The 24284-nt window shown below is 42.3% G+C and overlaps 2 protein-coding genes across 2 annotated transcripts in view; one reads left to right on the top strand and one right to left on the bottom strand.

Annotated features, from left to right (window-relative positions):
* The window catches only part of optn (optineurin), a 12554-nt gene extending 2334 nt beyond the window's left edge, over positions 1-10220 (bottom strand). Inside the window, exons 1-11 of the mRNA XM_034863373.1 lie at positions 10056-10220; positions 7126-7250; positions 6615-6805; positions 6277-6435; positions 4859-5043; positions 4157-4247; positions 3799-3914; positions 1344-1493; positions 846-930; positions 550-708; positions 289-431 (exon numbers count right to left, since the gene is read on the bottom strand). Coding sequence (XP_034719264.1) covers positions 289-431; positions 550-708; positions 846-930; positions 1344-1493; positions 3799-3914; positions 4157-4247; positions 4859-5043; positions 6277-6435; positions 6615-6805; positions 7126-7246 — 1400 coding nt within the window. The 5' untranslated portion in view covers positions 7247-7250; positions 10056-10220. The remainder of the gene's footprint in view (positions 1-288; positions 432-549; positions 709-845; positions 931-1343; positions 1494-3798; positions 3915-4156; positions 4248-4858; positions 5044-6276; positions 6436-6614; positions 6806-7125; positions 7251-10055) is intronic.
* Positions 10221-11895: 1675 nt separating this feature from the next.
* ccdc3a (coiled-coil domain containing 3a) lies at positions 11896-21887 on the top strand. Its single transcript, XM_034863397.1, has 3 exons — positions 11896-12754; positions 13304-13481; positions 20895-21887. The coding sequence occupies exons 1-3, from the start codon at positions 12348-12350 to the stop codon at positions 21063-21065; spliced, it is 756 nt and encodes a 251-aa protein (XP_034719288.1). The 5' UTR covers positions 11896-12347; the 3' UTR covers positions 21066-21887.
* The last annotated feature ends 2397 nt before the right edge of the window (positions 21888-24284 follow it).

Below are 24284 nucleotides of genomic sequence, written 5' to 3' on the forward strand. Positions count from 1 at the left end.
GGCTGCTTAGAAATTAAGTGTTAACGAGCAGTTGGACAGGTGTACCTAATAAAGTGGCCGGTGAGTGTATATAGACAATATAAAGTGGGTCTTTCCAAATAATAAGCACATCAAAATGATAATACGTGTCAATATTTTCACTTTGCATCGATGATATTGCATCGTTGATCATTAAATGATTTAATGAAATAGATATTGTTACGCACTTAGGAACAAAGCACTGCATCTTTTTCAATGAACTAAGCTCCAGGTGTAAAAGCAAACTTGGTTATGTGTTTGATTCTATACCTGCCCAGGGATTCCATCTCCTCCTGCAGGTGGTTGTTCTGCTTCTTTACATACTCCAGCTGAGCAGCCAGACGCTCCCTCTCTTCGTGGAGCTTCTCCCTCGCTGCTCGCTCTGCGTAGAAGTCTGAGGAGTAGACCTCTGCCTGCACACAGAGTAGAAAAAAAGCACAAACTGAAGGGAGCCATGTTGGTTATGTGGACTTCTGATACTTAGGATCCAATGCTAGGGTTAACTAAACAATATTTTTTACAGTCACTGACCTGAGCCTGGAACACAGATATGGTCTGCAGCTCCTCCTCCTTCTTGTAGATCTCCTGCTTCATCTGATCGATTTGGTTCTGTTTACCTGCCAAGGCCTCTTCAGCGGCAGTCAGGCGCTCCTGTAGCTGCTCCACCACCTCCTTCTGCACCAGCTGAGACTGCACAGCCAGAGGGCAAAGGTCAAACACGTCCAGCTCACATTTCTAATTGTTTATTCTTTTAACTGCATAGGTTTGGTGGAAATAAGATAAAAGTAAATTGCGAAAAGGGTTCTCATTATCCAATATGAACTAACTTCTCTCTTCTTCTTCTCCTCTTTGAGTTCATTGTAGTCTTCAAACAGCTTGGTGTAGGCGTCCTTTAGCTGGGCCAGGTTGTTCCTGTGAGGAGAGAAAGAAAGGGGGTTACCAGTAGTCTCACATTGCCAGACCTTCCTCCACAGCTCTGTGGTGATTTACAGAATGGGAAAAAACATGTTTTGGTTTCTTGGCATTTCTTTAAATCAGTTACAATTGTATCACATTTGGCTGACAAAAATCAATAGAATTTCCTGAAGGCACCTGAACAATACAGAAGTGGAAATGTAGTGGATATAAACTACTCTATGTCTCTGTTTGTGCATGTTAATCCCTACTGGGAAATAGACTATGATGGGGACTCTGTTCCAGTGCAAATCATTTCCATAAATATGTTTACTGTACAGTCAAAAATCAAAAAAAAAAATCTTATTTTTCTGGAGAGGAAAAGCAGCTCAAATCCACATTAATGCCCGTTTATATGTGTGGGCTCTGACCTCTCCTCCCCAGCCTTCCTCTGCTCCATCTGGCCCTGAGCCTGCATGCTGTCCACCTGCAGCTTGAGCCGGTCGTTCTCCGACTGAACAGCCTGCTTCTCCACCAGCTGAGCCTTCAGAGTGACCACGTCCTGCTCCACCTCCCGACATCTAGACATAATGGAAAAACAAGAATATGTATGGGTCAAGTTTAAGCTTAGCGATTAAAAGAGAAAAAACCTTGTTCACACAGTTCAGGTGTGCTGTAGAACGCATAACGGGTGCCTTAGAACAACAAAAGCAATCCTGCAATTTAACGCACGTTGTGCGCTGGTGTGGGAGCGTCACCAAATGGCCCATTGTGTTCTTTACTTGTGCTTCATTCGCCCCAATGAAGCACAAGTAGACTTTATACTTCACAATTATTGTTTTCTATCAGATTGTTTACAGATATTGACAGTTCGAACTGTACTTGAATGTAGCTTTATTTCATGGAGAAAGAGAGAGAAAAAGAGCCAAAGGGACTGTGCTTTGTGCTGGAGCTTGTTGCAGGAAACAGTCAGCTGTTACACAATCTCCAAACAAACTTGTTTTTTTACCCTCATCGTGTTCTAAAACGTTGTTGTGGCAGCGACAGAGGCAGTGATGTTACTGTTTACTGTCAAGTCTGATCACAGGTTACATGATTGGCCACCACAGGGCGACGTCGGGTTTCTCTAAAAGTTGTATTTGTCTCATCTTTTTGTTGCAGGCTGCGGCTGTCTTTTTCTGGCTCCTCCCTGTGACGTTCCTTAATATCAAAAAGTTATACGCTAAAGCTTTAAAGACAATTGGGGAAAACAGAGTAATCTTACTTATACCAAGCTCTAGCTTGATGTATGTAAATTTCAGTGGAAATGTACCAACTCCCACATACAGCGGGGGTTTGGTAAGAACTGTCTTAAATGATTTTTTATTACACCGAAACAGAAGGTACATATTGATGGAGGACATATATTGGAGACAGTGCAGACTTAAAGAGGCCAATCACTGGAATATATACTGGGGCTGCCCAGTCATAACACCTTCACAAAATGTACCGCTCCAGTTCTCTACATTATTTTTAGGAAACGCCTGTCAATGGGAGACGGTCTGATGAGTCTTTGTTTGGTATTCTGACACCCGCTGGTAAAATAAAAAACACTCCACAATACAGTAGTGGGTAGATGTAGTACATGATAACGTCTGGTATGGAGACGATAAGATTCAAGATTGAAATCCTATATTAATTCCACAATGGGGAAATTCCCCCTGTTTCAGCAGCAAGAAATAAGAGGAAAAGTAGAAGACACATGTTTACACAACATAATAAACATAAAGAGAAGAAATATTAAAATACCTTCTCTCTTTGTATTGAGAAAAATATTTTTATTTAACTTTGGACTAAGTGTGTCAAATACTTGAAGCCCTTCAGGCCAGAATTTGTTTAAATGATCAAATAAATGAGCAATGTTTTAATTTTCAAAAGACCCCGAAAAAATGACAAATTTTGTTTGAAAACTTCCTTTTGTTATTTGCTGTAAACATAATTTTTAATACTATTTTCAAGTTTCATTAAAGCCCTCTCTGCTCTTTTCAACCTTATTTTCCTGTAAACACTCTGCACTCTCCCAAACTGTATTAAGTTTCTGTTGTCTTTATGTTATAATCATAGTAGAGGGGAGGGAGTACAGCCCGATCCGACCAGGCTCCTCTCCTTAACCTGTCTCTCCTAATTATGCTGTTATAGTTTTAGACTCCCAGGGGATTCCTTTGACACACTGAGCTTCTCTGCAGCTGTCCCAGTGGTCCTGGTCCGTACCCTACTATGTCCTGTTGCACCCAGCTAAGCTCTGCAGTGCCCTGCTACGTCCTGCTATGCTCTGCTGTACCCTGCTACGTGCTGTAATGCCCTGCTACGCTCTGCTGTACCCTGCAACGCCCTGCTACGTCCTGCTATGCTCTGCTGTACCCTGCTATGTCCTGCTACTACCTGCCATGCTCCGCTGTACCTTGCTACGTGCTGTAACACCCTGCTATGCTCTGTTGTACGCTGCTACGTGCTGTAATGCCCTGCTACGCTCTGCTGTACCCTGCAACACCCTGCTACGTCCTGCTATGCTCTGCTGTACCCTGCTACGTGATATAACCCCCTGCTATGCTCTGCTGTACCCTGCTACGTGATGTAACGCCCTGCTATGCTCTGCTGTACCCTGCTACGTGATGTAACGCCCTGCTATGCTCTGCTGTACCCTGCTACGTGCTGTAACGCCCTGCTATGCCATGAACTACTACAACTACTATTTGTAGTTATAGTTCCTTTATCTACCACCTGAGTGTATGTGAATGCAGCCTTAATTGTCGGAGCACGTTATAGGTTGCCGTGTTTTGTTCTTGTTGGCCCCTTCACTAAATGGATGGTGTGGGCCTACTGTATATGTATGTGTGGAGGCCTAACCTGTCCTGCAGGTTCTTCTTCATGCCTTCTGCGTCATCCAGCTTGCTCTGGGCCTGCTGCAGTTCTTTAAACAGCGTTCTCATCTGACACTTCAGATTCTCCACCTCAGATTCTGCCTGAAATATATTTAATAAACATTAAAAACATTAGAGCACCATCTGCCAGTTATGGTAATTGTTAGGTCAGAGATTACCAACAGTAAACTTCAAAATTAGGTTTTTTAAATGTGTGTCACTTTAACAACAACCGGTCGTCAGAATCTCATATTGCAATGCTATAGTTAAACTTCCTGTCAGAATTATCTTATTCTTTCACTACAATACACTGCGTTTAGTTTAGTTCACTTTTGTGTAGATACCTTTTCCTCTTTCCCAGAATCCTCCTTGGTCTCTGCTTGGGTCTGTGTTGATTCCTCCACATTAGACTTCCTCGCTTCCAGCTCTATAATTCTGTTGGATGGTTTGTTTCAATTAGGTTAAAAATGTCAGAAAAACACTGTACAAAAAAATGAATGAAACATAAAAAACTATGAAAACATTGTGCTTCAACAAAAAAATAAAAACTATTTGGTCCAGTTTACAAGAAAACAGAACCAGGTACCACTGACAGCCTGTCTTGCTGTTTACTGTCGCTATAAACTGTTTCAACTGCTGTGAAGATAGTAGATCAGAGATCTTCAACAGGGGTTTCGGGACCCTTAGGTCCTTAGAGTTACAGTGGGGGAGGCCCCATGTTATTGTTTAATCATAAAAAAGGTTTTCCAAAAAGTTAAAAAATGTCATGAGACCAACATTGATAACAGGCTACTGGCCTGTAAGTAAGATAGCACCCCACTGATACAGGCAAGCTTTAAGGATATACTGCTAAATGTATGTTTCACATTAAAACATGATACATAATATTTATGAACAATTATTATTTTAATTCCCTAGTACCGTATGCACCACAAAAAAGGTATGTTTATAAGCTTTAGGCATCCCTACAAGTTATTGTAAGCCCAGATAAATATGCAGAAGATTATTTAGTGGTGAACTGCTCCTTTAAGTTGAGGCCCTCTAACCTGGCAGAAGAAGTTTGCAGCTCGGCCTGCAGCTGCTCGGCGCGCTGCGTCTCGTTCCTCAGGGACTGGAGGAGCTGGCTGACAGTCAGCTCCTTGCTGTCCAGCTGGGACGCCGTCATGCTCATTTCCGGACGTCTGCGGTGTTCTGAACCACACGCATTGTTCATGCCGTCTACACCGTCATCCTGAGAAGAAAAAACACCCAGTTACACCTCAAAAGTTCGTTTTACAGCCATGTATCACTTCATTTATCCTGGAAAACCAGAATTCCTGCGAAAGCACAATTTGAATTAGCTCAGCAAGTCCCTCTGGCAATGAGTGATGATGCTCATTACCCATGCCCTTGGAGCCAAGCTGCACCAATCACATCGGTGTATCTGATATACTTAGAGGGTTGAGCCGATGGCCCATTGTGATGGTTGACTGGCATCACAAGGGAGAACCACCATTGTGATGCCGAACCCCCCCCCTGTCAGACACACGCTAATCCTAGTGGACGGAAATTGACAACTGCATTGGTCTTAAACTACCAAAGACACACGCGTGGGCCTTTGCGCTGTGTTGCCCCTTAAGTGGAAGCTACTTCCCCCCTTACATGCAACCTATTTGTAGTGATGCAGTTTCTCTCTCTCCCTGTCAGTATAGCAGCTTGCTCTACCTGCTAGTAACGTATCAGCATGGGGTAAGGCCATGCTCTGCACCTCGGCTTGGACACAGCGGTCTTAAGCGAGAGAGAACAGGCGTTAATGTGAAACTATCAAACCTCCCTTTATCCCCTCATTGGACTAACTTTGTGGATACTACTGTGTGCGTGCATCAATAAGTAAGTCTGATGACGAGGTTTTGTAGGATTTATGAATGTACGTTAGCAACAGGCTAATTCACAATGGTGCTATTTTATGTGTGAGCTAATATTACGCATCTGTTCATGCGTGCTGCAAGAGTTATGTTTCTGTTTGATGAGTGCAAATATAACCCAGAATGTAGTTTAATCTCAGTAATGATGGCATATCAGGTTATTACTGTCGCTCTGTTAAAGGCAAACGTTCCACTGTACTGTTGTTATGCCGATCACAGAGATTTGATCTGATGGCACCGTAGTTAAGTGAAAGTAGGGGAAGTTGTAAAGTATTGCCCCTACCAGCGGCACTACCTAATACTGTCTATTTACAGAGGGCATTTAAATGTGTCTGATCGTGTCTATCTTAACTGTTAGCCCATAGTTGTACCCCCCCCAACAATGATATCATTGTCCATCACGTTTTACTGTAAACATCATCAACTGCCAATTTGGGGTCCATCGCCCAACCCTAAGGCCTTTCCATGCTGAATAGAAGATAATTCAGAGGGAAAAACAGATTAATAGGATTGTCTGTCTAATTTATTTTACGTGTGTGTGTGTGTGTGTGTCTCTTCACCGAGACTCTGATGATCTCAATGAAGGAGTCGTCTTGTGAGTTGTCGGCTCTCAGCTGCAGCTCAGAGTTCATGGCCACCAGGTCGTTCTTCTCTGCTTGCAGGCGAGCAACCTGGGCACGCAGGGCAATCAGCTCTGCACTCTGATTGGATGACGCCGCCTGGAGATGACATCACACGCCATGCAGAATGTTAGGTGGCTAATGGATTCATTTTGTTACAATCTGACAGATGCTTCAATATAGTGCAACTGGATGGATAATCAGCCGGATAAAAGTATCATTATGAAATGTAGAATATAATAATATAAACAGAAAGCAGTGTCAGGTTACACCCTCACCAGCAAGCTTCCCCCTGTCATCCCCTCCCCCTCCGTCCTCTTGTTCAGTTCCAGGGTCAGCTCCTCCATGCGGTACCGAGCCTCCTCCAGCCTGTTCTCCAGAAAGCCGCGCTCTTCCCGCTGCTTCTCCCGCCACGCAGACAGACCCTCGAAACGCTCCTTCATCGTCAGGTTGGTCTGACGCAGGGCCTCTGAGCGAGACACACAGATGGAGAATTTGAAAAAATGCCCATTGTGCGAGCCAAGTCATTAGAATTATGAGCCTTTCCGAAGCTATTATTCCTTCCATGTCCCAACACAACATTTCAGGCCTCAGCTGGGAAACTCCACCCTGACATGAGTCGTCAGGAACACAGCGTTCACTGACCTTTGACCCTCCACACGTCACCCACACTTGATAAGAGTACGAAGTCTGGAACAGACTTCTTTATTGTGGAATAGTGCCGGAAAAACTAAACAAAAAGCTCAAATACAAACATTTTCCTCGACTCTAACCCACACCTATTCTCACCTTTCAGGTCTCGGTTCTCCTGGATGAGGATGTTCATCTGCTGCAGGGTTTCCTCCAGCGTACCCGACTGACCCGGAGGACAAGAGATGTTGCCATTCATCACGGGGCCTCCAGACGCCATGACGCTGAGGGGAAAAATTAAAGTAGATGCAGAGATGTTCTGAAAAGGCCTACCCAGCATGGTTCCCCTCGTCATCAAAATTATAGATAGATTGTTTTCTTTACATTTTCTATCTTTTAAAAGCGTTTGTTTGAAATTTATTTATATTTGCCTTTTTAACTGTACATTTTGCTTATTTAACTGTAAGGTGTCCTTGAATGCTATTAAAGGCAATAATACGTATTATTATTATTATTATTATGTTGTATGTAGTTTCATTACCGATATAATATTGCTAAAGACACTGTAACTATCAGCGGAAGTACCCCAGTAGCAAAAGTGAAAATACAGTGAAAATGCAAAGATGAACATGATTTAAATACATCTATCCATCACTTTAACATTATTCATGTAAATTAAAAAATATATATACTGTATATAAAAAAAAAGGTGTAACAAATTTTCTCTTTGCAATATTTGGGATTTACTTTACACACACACACACACCGAGATACAATGTGTATTCATTTCAGAAGTAATCACCGTGTAGTCTGGGCATGATCATGTCCACAGGAACAACTGGACTGAGTACATCTCGTTTTTATTTATTATATTTGCAAGGCATAATTAAAAACAAAGTATAATAACACCGAAACACCGATTCATTCCACTGTCTTATTAACTTTACTTCTATGGTTTCATGTCAACAGAACACATAAAAAAACTGCTCCAGGTTTACATCACCAGTGACTCAGGGCTTGAGCATGCAGCAGCAGAAAAGGAGCATACATCCGGAATTATCTTCCCATCATATGATGACTTAATTACATTACAATGGAAGGCGGCCGTATGCTAAACACACTGTGGTCTGTTTCTGCCCTCACACAATGGTCAAACGACAAACACTAATAAATAATACTATAGGCTAATATCAAGTTACCTGTAACCCTGTTTAGGAATCCGACAGTGAACACCAGCGGGATAAATGCTACTTTAACACCACCACTAGACACTACAGACGCCACCATGTGAGGATGTTATGGTTGCACAGTGGGGAGAACAAGTATTTGATACACTCCTGATTTTGCAGGTTTTTCCAACTTACTAAGCATGTACAGGTCTGTAATTTCTATCACAGGAACACTTCAACTGTGAGAGACAGAACCTAAAACACAAATCCAGAAAATCACATTGAATTTGATACATCAGAAAAGCAGACCTTAATATTTGGGACAGAAACCGTTGTTTGCAATTACAGAGACTATACGTTTCCTGTAGTTCTTGACCAGGTTTGCACACAGTGCAGCAGGGATGTTGTCCCACTCCTCCATACAGATCTTCTCCAGATCCTTCAGGTTTTGGGGCTGTCGCTGGGCAATACGCACTGTCAGCTCCCTCCAAAGATTTCCTATTGGGTTCAGGTCTGGAGACTGGCTCGGCAACTCCAGGACCTTGATATGCTTCTTACGGAGCCACCTCTTAGTTGCCTTGGCTGTGTGTTTGGGGTCGTTGTCATGCTGGAAGACCCAGGCATGATCCATCTTCAAGGCTGTTACTGAGGGAAGGAGGTTGTTGGCCAAGATCTCTCGATACATGTCCCGATCCATCCTCCCCTTAATACGGTGCAGTCGTCCTGTCCCCTTTGCAGAAAAGCATCCCCAAAGTATGATGTTTCCACCTCCATTCTTCACGGTTGGGATGGTGTCCTTGGGGTTGTACTCATCCTCATTGTTCTTCCTCCGAATACACTGAGTGGGGTTTAGACCAAAAAGCTCTATTTTTGTCTCATTAGACCACATGACCTTCTCCCATTCATCTTCTGGATCATCCAGATGGTCATTGGCAAACTTCAGACGGGCCTCGACATGCGCTGGCTCAAGCAGGGGGACCTTGTCTGCCGTCCAGGATTTTAATCCATAACGGCGTAGTGTGTTACTAATGGTTTTCTTTGAGACGGTGGTCCCAGCTCTCTTCAGGTCATTGACCAGGTCCTGCCGTGTAGTTCTGGGCTGATCCCTTACCTTCCTCATGATCATTGAGACCCCATGAGGTGAGATCTTGCATGGAGCCCCAGACCGAGGAAGATTGCAAGTCATCTTGAATTCCTTCCATTTTCTAATAACTGCGCCAACAGTTGTTGCCTTTTCACCAAGCTTCTTGGCTATTGTCCTGTAGCTCATCCCAGCCTTGTGCAGCGCTACAATTTCTTCCCTGATGTCCTGACACAGCTCTCTGGTCTTGGCCATTGTGGAGAGGTTGGAATCTGTTTGATCAATTGAGTGTGTAGGTAATAAGTGGAGAACAGGAGGACTTCTTAAAGAAACTAACAGGTCTGTGAGAGCCGGAATTCTTATTGGTTGGTAGGTGATCAAATACTTACTGTATGCAATAAAATGCAAACGGGTTAGGATTAGGATTTTTGTTTTAGATTCCGTCTCTCACAGTTGAAGTTAACCCATGATAAAAAAATTACAGACCTCTACATGCTTTGTAAGTAGGAAAATGGGTTGGGTTTCTGTAAACAACATCACAGAGTACGGTCTACACTGAGAGAACTGTTGTTGTGATTTGGCTCTACATAAATAAAATTGAATTGAAAATCAGCTGTGTATCAAATACGTGTTCTCCCCCACTGCATAACAATGCAATGGTCGTATGATTTTACTTTTACTTTCTTCAGGTGGGCCTTTCCGGTGTGCGACTCCTGTGGTATAGCTAGCTTAAACACTGAAACGTTAGTAATTTAGCTAAAATACGGACATGGTTTAACCTGAGACAAACTGCGTCACATCAACCGTTAAAAACACGTATACTAGTTAGTTTAACTCACCTGCTGTCAACTTCGGAAATAAACAGTCTGAATGTCTTCTCCAAAAGCAAAAACAGTCGGAGAGATGGCAAATTAGGTCGACCAACCTTGTACTGAACTGCTTCTGGTTAGTAACGACGTCGAGTCACGTATGGTAACCGAGCACTTCCGGTGATTGTTTTCGAAATAAAATCACATTTTGAAAACTTTTTGTGTAAAAGGTACAATAATTGGGCATAACTTTTGCCAATCGTTTCTACTCTATTACGTTTTTGAGTTGACTCAAATGCTATTTAGCCACATAGAGACTATCGGTCTCTGAAAAATAGATACAGGGAAAACAGCAACCTTTAAAAAGACTGAATTCTGTTTAATCTAATGATCCCATTCCTCATTTTTAAATCATGTGATAAATCTTCACGTTCCATAAACACTGACATGTACATATATGCATGTATACATATGTACATACATAGCTCTTATTTTGAAAGCGCATTTGCCTCACTTCCTATCTTTATTGAACTAACTTTTGTCAGCTCGACGCAGCCATCGGACTGACTTGTGTAGATTACAGTTTCATTTCCTCGAAGTGACGTCGCAGACATAGGTCGCAGAGCAGTGAAGAACGGCTGCAGCGCGTGAACACAGCGCTTGGTTTACTCATCGGGGAAAGAACAGATGAGGGCGGGAGCAGCCATCAACTGACAGCGGGAATTCCCTTCAGGAGTCACCTTGCAGTAACTGGAACCCCCCCCCTTCTTTTAGCTTAAGCAGACAAACCTTACAACATTTAGACCTAATGAATCCTGATGTAAAACCAGACAATATCAATAAGGCTATATAAAAAGGTCACTGTAGGCTATAGAATTAAAAAATAACACAAACCAAGCATCTCCATTTTTTTGCTGTTGCTTTAATCCAATGCCCGTAAACGCAAATAAAACAGCATTTATTCGATTATTTAGATGATCCATTAAATAGAACAAATATAGGCACACACTGTTTTGTCCGTGTCCATTAGATGGCAGTGTTTTCTAAGCAAAAATCCTTTCACACCAATGAAATGTTTGGCTGTTATTGAACGAAACAGCCTGAGCAGCAATACTACGCTAACTAAAGTCATTATAGTTTATAGTGAGCTTATTTTGGGGCCAATCTGTCTGCCGTTATGCATCATTTTAAAACAGGAGCAGAATCTTCTCTTACACGTTATGATTTCTGTAGTAGGTATAATATAGATTTAGTAAAACTAATTGCGATAAATGGACAGTCACAAATGGCATTATCCTAATCTTTATCTCATGTGTTTCACTGCAGACTGCTGTCATCCATCCGGGATGTCATTGTGAAATGTTTCCAAATTATTCACTTTGAACCTCTTTCAAGTAGAACTTCTCCTGGACATGCTCTCTTGAAAGCACGATCATACCTCACGGCCTTGAACATTTGAGTTTTCTCTTTCGATGATTTTAAGTGCGCTATCGTGAAAACGGGACCGTCTTTAAAATTGCATCTAATGCAGAGTTTCTGAATTTAGTCTGATAATGACATTGATTGGTGATCAATATTTCATCAGTGATTGACTCGTGATAAAAATTGAATGCTTGTGGTTTTCTAGAAAAGCCAATAGACTATAGGATAGGGTAATATTTATGTAAAAAAAGGGAGTTATGGATAAAGCCTAATATTTGCTTTACAATGTTAAATTACCCAGTTTATGCAGTTATCCAGTATGCACTTATCTAACATTTTGATATTTTCCGAATGACAGCAGTTTTGCCCACTAACCAGTTCACATGAAAATATCACATGTCGGAGCGTCACAATAGTCCTTGAACGCAGCACCAGTGCGCCTTTGTTGAAGTGAGTTGATCCCAGTGCAGACAGATGAGGTGGAAACACTGGGAACACAGTAACAGGTTGGAGTAGTCTTAAGTTTCTGCGAACTGATTCGACTTTTGAGTTCTCTTTATGAGTCTGGAGGCGAGGACAGCTGAGTTTGTGCAAGTTAAATCAATTGACAAAGGAACTGTGGTCGAATGTTGTGCAAAAAGTGACTTTGGCATACTTTTAAGAGTTTTTAGTCCAGTAACGTTGGAGCATCCTCAAGCGGCCTGGTAATCATCACACGCGTTAGGTCTAAAAACGCAGAATTTACAACTCACGTTTTGCAGCTTGTATGTTTGAAGAGACTGCCCTCCAGCATAAAACAGCCAATTTTGATCGAATATAGATATTACCACTAGTCTTCCTTGAAGCATCACCACAGGGTTTAACTGCCAGAAGCTTGTAACCCTTCTCGGGTCCTTTGAGATGTTTTCCATGGCTGTTCTCCTCGCAGCGCTAGGCGTTTTTGCGCATTTGGGCACTTTTACGCACGGGTGCCAGCTCCCCTCCGAGTGGCGACCGCTGAGTGAGGGCTGCCGGGCGGAGCTGGCGGAGATCATCGTCTACGCCCGGGTCCTCGCGATCCACCGGGAGCCCCCGGGTGGCGGGGCGGGCAGCCTGTATAACTCCCTGCCCTACGGGTTCGGGTATGGGTACGAGGGCGCGGAGGAAGGGCTGCTGTACTCCGCGGAGGTGGAGATGCTGTGCGACCAGGCCTGGGGCAGCATGCTGGAGGTGCCCACAGGATCAAGGCTCAACCTGACCGGACTGGGCTACCTGTCCTGCCAGTCCCACACCGTGATGGAGAACTACTCCTACTTCTTCTTCCTCAGGTGAGGTGCAAGGCCTGGACTCATTTGTCCAAATAATTTTGACAGACACACATGACAAAATATGTATTTTACAGCCTAAAATTGAGTTTTAATGCTGTCAATAATATTAGATTTATCCCAGAAAACGTGCCAGGCAGAAATGCATTTTGCATAATAGCAACTTTAAATTAACACTTGTCTGTTTTAGAGCAGACTGTGATCTACAGTCAGATTTAAAAACAAGACAGTTGTGTTTAAATATAATTTTGAGCTATACCATTTGAGGCTACCTAAGTAATTTCCACTAAGTGAAATGTTATATTGTTTGTTCACATCTATCTGACAGCTGTGGTTGCTAGTTATTTTGCAAAAGAAAGATTTTACATGCAAAGAAAACTACAGGCTCATTAAATATGATGCTTTTCTAAATTATGAAATGCACTGACCTATGGCACTTACAAATCCATATTTCATTTGGTTGTTGTAAATTCATAATGCAGCTACAACCCACTAATTCCTGCACCAGCTTCAGCTTTCTGCTCACAGTCATCCTGTTTATCTGCTGTCCAGGATGGATGAGAACTACAACATCCTCCCCCATGGTGTCAACTTCCAGGACGCCATCTTTCCAGACACGTCCGACAACAGGCGCATGTTCTCCAGCCTCTTCCAGTTCTCCAATTGCACCCAAGGGAGCCAGCCTTTCCACACCTTCAGCCCTGAGTGGGACACCCAGGAGGACAGCAGGGTAGGGCAGCACATTGTTTTCACCACACACACCTTTTCATGTATATATTACAATGTTATCATGCAACTGTTCTCACTTTGAATGTCTAAAACCAAGAATTATTACCCTGACGCTTGCCATGGAGCATGATTGGATAGTTGGTTGCCATAGTAACACTTGCTGCTTCCTTTAAAACAAAAATGACTCCCATCTCCTTGTACAACCTCATTACTGTCTGAGAAAAATAAGATAAAAAAGTGTCTCCATCTCCTGTTAGGTCATCTTATTAGGTGTCTAGAGAGAATGTAAACAAACCCAACACTATCTTGTTACCATGGAGATAACAGATTAACAGTCCAGATGAACAGCATGGTGCAGGGAACTGGAGGCGAGGGGGGGGGGGAGTAAGAACTGTGTTGAGTTTTTTTTTGGTAATGCAGTTTCAGTTGTGTGTGTGTGCATGTGTGTGTGTTTGTGTGTGTGTGTGTGTGTGTGTGTGTGTGTCTGTGTGGACACCTAATCCTAAATTGAGTGGTGACTCTGCTGACAAGAATGTGGTTAGGATCAGTAGAAACACAGTTTAACTACTACCCTCTGGCAGAGTGCAGAACCAGCCACACACACTCACACACACATGCACACACACACTCTCTCTCTCTCTCTCTCTCTCTCTCTGATATGATTCCCAGCATGTGATTGGTCACATGCAATTGCATCCCAGCCAGTTGAAAATTAAAGCAATTTCTAATTGGCCAACGCGCGTCCGTCTGGCTCCTCCCACAGACAGGGTACTGACCATCCTGAGGTCAAAGATCAAATAGCAGGGATCCAAATATTTGACAGGCGGCAGTTTGAACATGTGTCAGTCAGCAGCCTTGCTGTACACCAGGAAGCTAAATATGCTGAAATGTGACCAGTGATAAGCCAAACCCTGTCAGCAAAAGAAGAAAGGGCTGCAGGATTCAAAACTACACCTTTTCTGAGTGAGTCGAGCAGGCTGCACTTCGGACAAGTCAAAACACGGCGGCTGGAGACGGAGTTTCACAAGTCTTTGCCCTCATTTTGAAAAGTTACCAGGGCAACTGTTGATCTGTTGAAGAGGTTTTCACTTGGTGGCAAATTCACCATATTTGTTTCCGCCATTGACTTGAAATCAACTCAGGCTTTGTACCCAGAAAACCCAACAGTAATAATGATCCAATATCACACAGCAGGTGCACCATTTGCATCATTACTGGGGAAAATCCATACATTCGCACCTATTTGTGTAATTTGGGACAGGATATGTTTAAATGTACCTATATGAGCATCATTGCAGTAACAGTCAGGATGTTGCATCTTGTTCCTGACTGACCTGCACACTGACCTGGTCTGCAGCAGCCATGGTTATTGGATTCAGATTGGATTTGTGGTATTTTTGTTAACGTCAACAGTCAGAAGTGCAGAACTGAATAAGGAACAGGTCGCAGTGCTGTGGCGTCTTACTTTTCTTTTCTCTTCGAGTTTGACCTGCAGGCTCTGAGCTATATTGTCAAAGGGCCAGGGGTCAGGGGTTAAACACACTGTTCATTTAGAGAACGAGCACCCCTCAGGCCGGGCGGGACAAAACAGGTGTTTTGCTTTAGGAATTTATGGCAGATGATGAGATGGAAGGACCTTCTTCTTCTTCACGTCTCTCCGTTCCCATTCCACATGTCCCTGCCTTTTTGTATCCGATTTGATGCAAAAGAAAAACACTCTTCTCTTTCTTTCCTTTTCCTTTGCTTTGATGGGACTGTATTCAAACTTAAATTGAAAGCAACAATATCCAATTTTTGATTACACTATCTAAATATCTATCTATCTCCAAAGGATCTTTAAAGTGTTTCCCTGGCTGCATCACTCCCTCACTGCTTTGAGGTTTCATTCAGACATCATTTGTCTGAAGAGTTTAAAGTGCCCATTTTATGAAAAAAAAATACTTTTTCTGGGTTTTGAGGTTTTATTTTGTGTCACTGGTGCTTCCACACGCATACAAACTAAAAAACTATCCATACTGTTCTGAGTGAGATAAAGGTTTCTGAATGTCCTCTGCCTTCAGTCTCCAGGTGAGCTGTTCAAAATCTCCAAGGCTTTCTATGTCACTAGCAAAGACAAGGTGGCTAACCGTAGCACATGCTAGCGCTAGTATGCTAGCTTGTTCTCAATGGCAAAACACTGCTACAACACACACTAGTTCACCATAATCTCCAAAAGAACTACTTCCATGTCCCTGTTCTGAAGATATTTCACAAGTGCTCCTTGTTTAGAAGAAGTCTCCAAGCTAATCCTGCCTTGTACTGACCAAAGTTGGAGAAAGAGTTATCTAGCTAATGGGCTCTTACCTAGCTACTGAGCATGTGCCACTCCCAACAAAGATAGTATAGAAGTGAGATGTCTCACTCTGTAGCTAAAACAGAGAGCTTAACACACACAGTGAAAACAGGATCTGCAGTAATGTGCCGTACAACAAAAATATAGTGTTTTTTTGAATATGAAACCATGTAAACCTATTCTGGTACAACTAAGAAATACAATTATGAACCTGAAAACGAGCATAATATTGGCGCTTTAAACAAAACATCCCTTAAAATTGGAGTTAGAAGGCGGGTTGCTTCTGGTTTCAGCCTCGTGGGAACCAGACGCCCCTCCAGAAGGATAAAAGAGAGCTTTCCTCCACTTTTCTGCCAGAACCTCCAATTAGCTTCTGTTACAGCCTCTTCTTATTATTCAGTTCAGGTTTTACCATGACATGCTGTAAGTCCACCGTTCATCTGTTCAACCTATCCAGGAACCAGAGCAATCAGCGCGCATGCCGAGCCCCTGCAGTGCAGAAGCTGTTTCGGCAAAAAAAACACAGTTAGGGTTCAGAAAAGATCCAGATTTGTGTTAAAATAAGAATATTTGTTACGTACATGGTGTTAATGACGCAACAAAAGTTACACAGCAAAAGAAGGTGAAAATAAGCCAACATTGTCTTTTGCTTCCACACAGGACACAGACAGTGGTCTCCTGGGAGAAAGTCTGTCTGTTTAACCCATTTCTACGCGGACTATTGCTCTTTATATTATGTCACCTGACTTCCTCTTGACTGCCTGTATCCGGAATATATTGGAGGAAATGCAACGTCACAACGTTTTTTTTTACAGTCTGTGGTCCAGACATGTTATATATGAAGTACGAACAGTAACAGCCTGATCTGTTTAATGCAGGTTTCCTTTTCCTTCTGTGATATACTTCTCAGCTCTTCGGTCTTTAGGTGCCTTTGTTGTTGTTATTGACGCTAAAAGTCTCCTTTAGCGTGATATAACACGCTTGGTCGGGACTATTGGTTTCCCTTTGGACGCTGTTGGGTTTAGGAAGAGTTCGCAGGTGGGGTAACGGTTCCACACACGTGACACGAACCTCGCTCTCCTGGGTGAAAGTCCTGTGTTTGACCCATCCACCCCCCCGACCACCCTCCCAATGCGGAATTTCCCCCTCACATACTACTCGCTAAACCCCCTCTAGATGCTGCTTTCCCCGGTACGTTCTACACACACACCGAAGGGACGCCAACAGCCACTGTCCAAACGTCCGTATCTTACGCGGTCAGCATGAGAACGGGTTGTGATATGCCACAGCAAGATAAAGACACATTTTCCAAACACTTTTAACAGCACATTTCCATGTTTACATGCTCTTTTAAAGATTTGACTATAACCAGAGCTAGGAAATACTAACAACCACGTAAACACCTTTAACAAGTTTTTTAGCTCTCATTAACATTTTATGAGGATGCCTAGAGCAGTTTTCAAAGTTCTTTTTCAGCCAAGAACGTCTTACAGGATAGAGCATATACCTGGGACCCAATCATGTTTGTCTCTTGGAATAATTTGACGTAGCCTATTTTTTAAAACACTACAGAATTGCACAAGAGAAAGGAGACATGTATAAGGCATATTCTAAGATTTCAATTTGCTAGATTAGAACATAATCTATGAACTGTTAAAGATTTAAAAAACAATGTAATATTAGTTGTTGCGCTATAAAGCCTTTTGTAAAAAAGAAATAGAAAAAGACTTTTCACGGAACCTACTTAGAATCCCTGGCTTAGAGGGTTGAAAGGAGGACAACACGGTCGGCCTTTTGCACTCAGTAGTTAGGTTAGTTTTCTTCATCTCTCTTTTGTTCTTCTATCTCTTCATCTCTCACTCTCTTTTTGTCTAATCACCCATCCCTATTCACACACATACGCACACACGCACACACGCGCACACACACACACACACACACACAGTCTGCAAAAATAATTGAGCAGTCAGGTCAGCCTGGACACACACAAAGGCCCGTCTCGCAATCCCTTCAACCCCATTAGGCCTACTCTCTCTTTTCTTCATATTTTCTTTCTTTCTTTCTTTCTTTCTTTGTCAATCTGTTGATGAATGAACAATGCTGAACAACACATACTGTCATCTGATAAGCATCGTCCAGTCTTACACTTTGCTGATTTTGAACCCATCCTTCCCTCATGTGATTGGTCAGAGAGTATGAAGAGGTGGAAACTAGAACACAAACTGACCTCTGACATTACACAACTGATGCATTGATCTAAGGCCACCCATCCAACTCTTGCCTGCTGTTGACAGTAAAAAGACTTTAAAATAGACCATATCTTACATTTGTACAAAATATGTGTATTTAGTCCATACTAAATATGTTTCGAATGTTGTTCACATTCTCAGTAGCATGTCAATGTTTTGGCCACAGATGGGCAGCACAGTAAGTAGTAAACGCAACACTGACCTTATCAAGTTGAAATGGCAATCATGTGTCAGGCCAACTGAGTCTTTTATTTTTTTTACTTTCTTTGAGCATTGTTTTGGTCTCCTCCAACTCCTGAAGGAAATATCTGGCTTTGCAGCTGTAAAATTCCGGACTGTGTTTAACGGTAACTAACTGCGCTGATAACTTTCTGCTGAGGCTGGAAACCATGATGGCATTATCTCTCTGTCACAATATACTGTGACAGAGAGACCTAATAGATCTGACTGATCTGACCTGATATAAAATATCAGGTCAGATGGTATCAAGATGGGAGCGTGTTTAGTGAGACTCACTACTCATCCTTCTGATTGGCATGCAACCGCTCTACCACTGAGCCACAGCCGACCCCGATGGAGTATTTTTTATTCCAGTGTTAGTGTGACGGTGCAGCTTTAAATACATTTTAGTGGATTTTGAATATGTGATCTTTCCTCTTGGATTTGAGGACATATATACATGCATGTGTGTGTCTTCACATGTCCTCTAAATACTGTTTATACAGATGATGCTAAACAGCAGGCAGGTAACACTCGGATGTTTTGACAGGTGGTGTGTGTTTGTGTGTGTGCGTGTGTGTGTGTGTGTGTGTGTGTGTGTGTGTGTGTGTGTGAGAGTGTGTGTGTGTTGAGGGCGCCCCACTGAGAGGCTTCCTATGAGAAAGGAGACAAACTGAAAAAAGAAAACAGTTTGTCTTCTGGATTTGACTTTAAGAAAAAGGCTTCCCTTTAAAGGGTCAGGTCACCAAAATTAGCAAAAACAGGTTTAGGTGACCTTGATTGCGTGTCAAAAGAAATGCAACCTCCCTGTCCAGAGAAATTCTCCCCATTACTCAGGATGATCCACAGATGTCTTTGTAAAGAGTAACACAAAGTAGCTCCCATTTAATGGTTAGATTTAATTTACCTGTCCGTTTAATGAAATATATAAATTCAGCGTGGAGACAATTACAAACACTTTTTTGCATTAAATATATTGGGATCATGGTAAATCTTTGCAAATCAGAATAGAGTCAAGAGTACATTCTACTTGTTAAATATATTCTTACTAAATATTTACCCAAGATTGATATCTATCTTCTCATCTTACTCTTGGCAAAAGAAAAAGTGTATTTCCTAAACCTTACTGCAGTAACATCCTAGTTCTCAAAACTGGTGCCAGGACACACCTTAGAATATGTTTAAAGCAACCACTGAGGCCATCATCCTCTGTAGCCATCTGAGGCTGGTGTGAACAGGCCAAAGCAAGTTCATTTGAAGGTATGGTAACGTGTTTGGTATTGCCAGGTGGGGCAAAAAAGGGCTGTAGCTATTTTGTGTCAGTGATCTACTTTATGTTGTTTCAATGCATTTAGTAAAGCCAAAAATATTCATATGCTGACTCAAATATAGAATACATTGTTGATACACAGCCACTGGTGATACAGATGTAGGCTTGCATCTTCTCAGCACTGTAGAGTAAGGTCTGGCTGCACCACAGCTACATTTTGGGATAGTAGAAAAATGACTTTCTTTCTTTCTTTAAACTAATCACAATCGTCTTAGGTGGAGCTAAACTCCAGAAGCATTGATGGTGGCTATGCTAAATAGTCTCGGGAAAGAACTTGTTTTAAGAACCACATATAACGTTAAATGAAGTTAACTGTGCATGCAATACAGTAATGTGAGCTATTTAAAATAGCTGGGTACAAAGGTAAACGTCATTGGCTCTTAGCAGTGTATCACTTTGTGTACTTTGTCTATAGGAATCCAACCCAATTGCTCCCCAAAAGTCAAGATTAGATAGTAAATCTCTAAACATATTCTTTGCAAATCTTTACAATCATTCCCCTAAAAGAACCAAGCAGGCCTGCCTCGTTGCCTCATCATTTTCAGCGTGTAGCTTGCTAGATCAAAGTTGTTTTCCCGAGGCAAAGGGATTTGGAGACTGGCAACACACAGAGAGCAAGAGTTGAGGGACATGTCATGCCATTATTCTGGAAATGTACTTCTGGTGTTGTGCCTTTGTTAGCAAAGCACTAGTGGCACACAAGGAGCGATTAGCATTAACCATCAACTGAGGGGACATTTCCTAGGTTTGTATGTTCCTCTGACTAAGTGCAGTGGAACATGAACACACATGCGTTCCCCACTGTGACTAAGAGAGCTGTTAACCCTGAGGTCAGCTGTGCTCTACCAACGAGATGGAAAATCAGGGCCCCCGAAATATCAGAGCATGTGACCCTGGAATTGGGAGGGAAGGGTGCTCCATGTGAATTTATGTTACACAGACACACATAAACTTTGTCGCCTTGTGTTTCTGCGTTGGCATTAGGCAGTCTGTGTGGATAAATGTAAATGACGAGGGTCAGGACCTCCATTTTTATTTCCCCCTCCTCTCTCCTTCAAAGTTTAAGGGAGAGAAAGGGAGAAATAACAACGCTGTGGACATCAAAGCGAGAAATACTTTTTTCCTCAAAAAGGCTGCTGGGAAAATCCCATCCCCAGTGCTCCCACACTACACCACCATCTGACAAAGATGGCAACTGGAAGTTTACAACAGTCTGGTTTGCCTGTTAGGAAAACAAGCCTTCCTGTATGTTAACTTACTTTCCCCTGTCCTTCCCGTCTCTAGCTGCTGTGTTCCTCGGTGCAGGCCGCGCTGTTCGAGGAGGAGGAGCGAGGCCGCAAGATGCAGGAGCGCCTGGCCGCGGCCGAGCGAAGGAACCGGCAGCTGAAGGAGCGCGTTCGCAAGGCGAAGCGCTCCCTGAGGAACGCCCGCAAGGCCACGCGCAAGGCCGAGTAGGAGGCGCAGGAGCTGCAGGAGAGGCTGAAGGCTGCAGAGCGCAGAGTGGGGCAACACCTCAATGCCATAACACAGGAGGAACCCTCACCCGGGCGTTATGCAAGCACGACGCTACGCAAGAGGATGCAACTTTAACTAATCCAACACCTGCCCCAAACTGGCAACCCACCGGGACTGAAAACTGGCCGCGGAGAGCGAGAGACTGCTGGCCGGTCTCTATGTAAGGGACAAAGAAATAGCAAATTACAAATTATGACTAACCACACTAATAATCTACATAGTTTTTTTGTTGTTAATTCAATGCTTCTTCTGTCTGTTGTTTCCCTGATTGCCATAACACAAGAGAAATGTAAGACCTGATCGTCTGACAAAAGAACAACAACTTTCCTGAAAGGGAATCAAACATTTGTTTTCCCGATGATTACTCTTGCAGGTGGAGCAGTGTTGTAGCTCTGCTGTCTTCTACAACTGGGTTCAGTTGGGGCTCTGTGCTCTTCCCAAGCCGTGATCACGTAGGACGGGTTTTGCTCCGGCACAAAGAGAAGCCGCGAGCTACAACAGTAACAGCAACAGCAGGAGCTTATTATTGGAGTACTGGTTTTTCCAAAGTGAAGTAAAAGTAGTTTCAGTTTTGAAACAAAAGAAAGTCATGGATAGGTCTGTTAAGACTGCAGCAAGACAATGAGAACTAATAATTTAAAGGGACACGCCAACTATTTACTTGTCAAAGTCACTTTACGGTTTGGTAGGATGGAAAACTACTCAGCCTGGGAAACAGGTGTATAATATCTTTTGTGGCTCTGTCGAAGCTTTGTCAATTCTTAAAAATAACCCAAGTGATGTCATTGGGGTTATCTTGGTATGGTATTTTTGTGATAAAAAACAGGAAGTGTTACCCTAAGTTTGAAAGACACACGTGTTTACGGAGGTCAAAGGCAGTGGTGGAAGAAGTATTCATATCCTTTACTTAGGTAAAAGTACTAATACCACAATATAAAATACTGTTACAAGTAAAAGTCCTGCATTGTTATTGTGACATAAAAGTATGTAAAATGTACTTAAAAGTATTAAAAGTAAAAGAACTAACATTATAGAAAACCGGAAACAACCCAAACAGTGTTGTCAATCAACTAAGTGTTTAATGGTGTAATCATTTCAGCTGGAGTTGTAGCCCGTTATATTGTTAGGTAGTTTAATTTAAGATTTCTTATATGTTTTGTGTTCAAAATCTTAACTTGTAAAGTATCTACTAAAGCTGTCTTATTAATGTAGTGGAGTAAAAAGTACAATATTTCTTTTGGAAATGAGTAGAAATCTAAAGTGGCTTGAAAAGAAAAGACTCAAGTAAAGAACAAGTACCTCGCATTTGTACTTGAAGTACTTGAGTAAATGTACTTAGTTACTGCTAACTTTGTCTGCCTGCTGTTTGGTGCTGGGCATGTGGTGTACAGTGGGTTTAATAGAGCGTTTTATTCTTTTAGTACAGAAAACATCTCCCTGCTGCGACTGGAAGATTAGACTGAATCAAAATATTAAAGTTGCAGGCCAAAAAAAACTAAATAATGAGCTGAAAGACGCCGCAATGTACCTGTACATAGAGCTGAGTGGAAGTGCAGCAATGGGTATTAATTATCTGTGGGTTCATCACTAAGAGCAAGCCCTTGCACATAATGAAATTGATAAATATTGATGATAGCAGATTTAAATACATATCTATGACAATCTGCAACAACCACACATTAGAAATTATTGTGCCTATATTATGCAGATCCCGACCAACTTCTTTAACTCTCCCCCACTTACTGGTTTTGTACCGAAGTCCAGCTTTTGTTGTTTGGGTTGGGGGGGGGGGGGGGGGGGGGGGGGGGGGGACTTACTCTGTATTTTTGGCTGCAGTGCTGCGACTCCAAATGTTTCTTCAAATTTGACGTAGTGTTTTTGTTGCCACCAGCTCAGAGTGTACAGACAACCTTAATAATGCCGTCTTTAGCGGACACTAACTCAAAACAGTGACTGTATCGCCAAATAGAAAATGCGCGTCTCTCTCCTCCCTCTACTGTTGTTTACGTTTGTGTTGCTGCGTGGTACACATGAACCGTCCTTATGCCAAAAAGGTGACTTGTCGTATACGTGACTTCTCCCCGAGACGCAAGAAGAAAGCAAAGATATATATTTTTACTAAGGAAAATGACAAAAATACTGTAGTAACGCAGGTTGACTTGGATAAGTAACTTTAATCTGATTACAGGTTTGTAAATAGTTAGATCACTCGTTATTGTAAAAAGTGTTCAGATTAAATTTAGTAATGCGTTACCGCCATCACTTTTAGCTACAGAGTGAGACATCTCACTTCTATGCTATCTTTGTTGGTAGTGGCACATGCTCAGTAGCTAGGTAATATCCCATCAGCCAGATAACTCTTTCTCCAACTTTGGGCAGTACGAGGCAGGATCAGCTGGGGGACTTCTTCTAAACAAGGGGCACTTGGGGAATACCTGCAGAACAGGGACATGGAAGTAGTCCTTTTGGAGATTATGGTGAACTAGTGTGAGTTTGAGAACGAGCTAGCATGCTACAGTTAGCTACCTTGTCGCGGTTAGTTGCGTAGAAAGCCGTGCAGATTTTGAACAGATCACTTGGAAACTGAAGCCAGAGGACCTCAAGAAACCTGTATCTCACTCAAAACACTATGGAGAGTCCTTTTTCAAGTTTGTATGTGTTAGAAGCTCCAGAGACACAAAATAAACTTTTTTCATAATATGGGCACTTTAATCAAAGAAAAGACATTGAAACATGTATTTTATGTTATCAAGGCCTGGTGACGCAATGATAAAAAACATTACATTTCATTTGAATGTTGTTGTTGTGTTTTTTTGTCTTATTTTCTTACTTTGTGAGCAGACAGAGCTGTAACTGTCGGGGATGTTTGAGAAGGTTCAGTTTTTATTCATTTTGAGTTTTTGAAAGTTTGGAACATCAGCTTGCATGTAGATATTTTTTGTAATGTTTGAATGTTCTTTTGCATTTAAAGTTGAACTTGGATGAACATCAATGTGAACGTGACAATGTTTGAAGAAGACCATTAACATCTGGGTCAGCAGAGTACAAAAAAACAAACAGCCACACACACTCAGCGGTTCAGCTAAGCCCTGCAGCATCACATAGAGAGTGTAAAGAGAGGTTAAGGTCAGAGGAGACATTGAATGTGTGTACAGTATG

This window comes from Etheostoma cragini, chromosome 23, assembly GCF_013103735.1.
Source record: "Etheostoma cragini isolate CJK2018 chromosome 23, CSU_Ecrag_1.0, whole genome shotgun sequence".
In the NCBI taxonomy this organism is placed as follows: domain Eukaryota; kingdom Metazoa; phylum Chordata; class Actinopteri; order Perciformes; family Percidae; genus Etheostoma; species Etheostoma cragini.

What these genes read in the sequence shown, in the direction of transcription:
- ccdc3a (XM_034863397.1), top strand. Translation starts at nt 12,348, where the DNA reads ATGTTTTCCATGGCTGTTCTCCTCGCAGCGCTAGGCGTTTTTGCGCAT. An exon ending in TCCTACTTCTTCTTCCTCAG is followed by an intron (nt 12,755 to 13,303) that starts GTGAGGTGCAAG and finishes TCTGCTGTCCAG; the next exon opens with GATGGATGAGAACTACAACA. An exon ending in ACACCCAGGAGGACAGCAGG is followed by an intron (nt 13,482 to 20,894) that starts GTAGGGCAGCAC and finishes TCCCGTCTCTAG; the next exon opens with CTGCTGTGTTCCTCGGTGCA.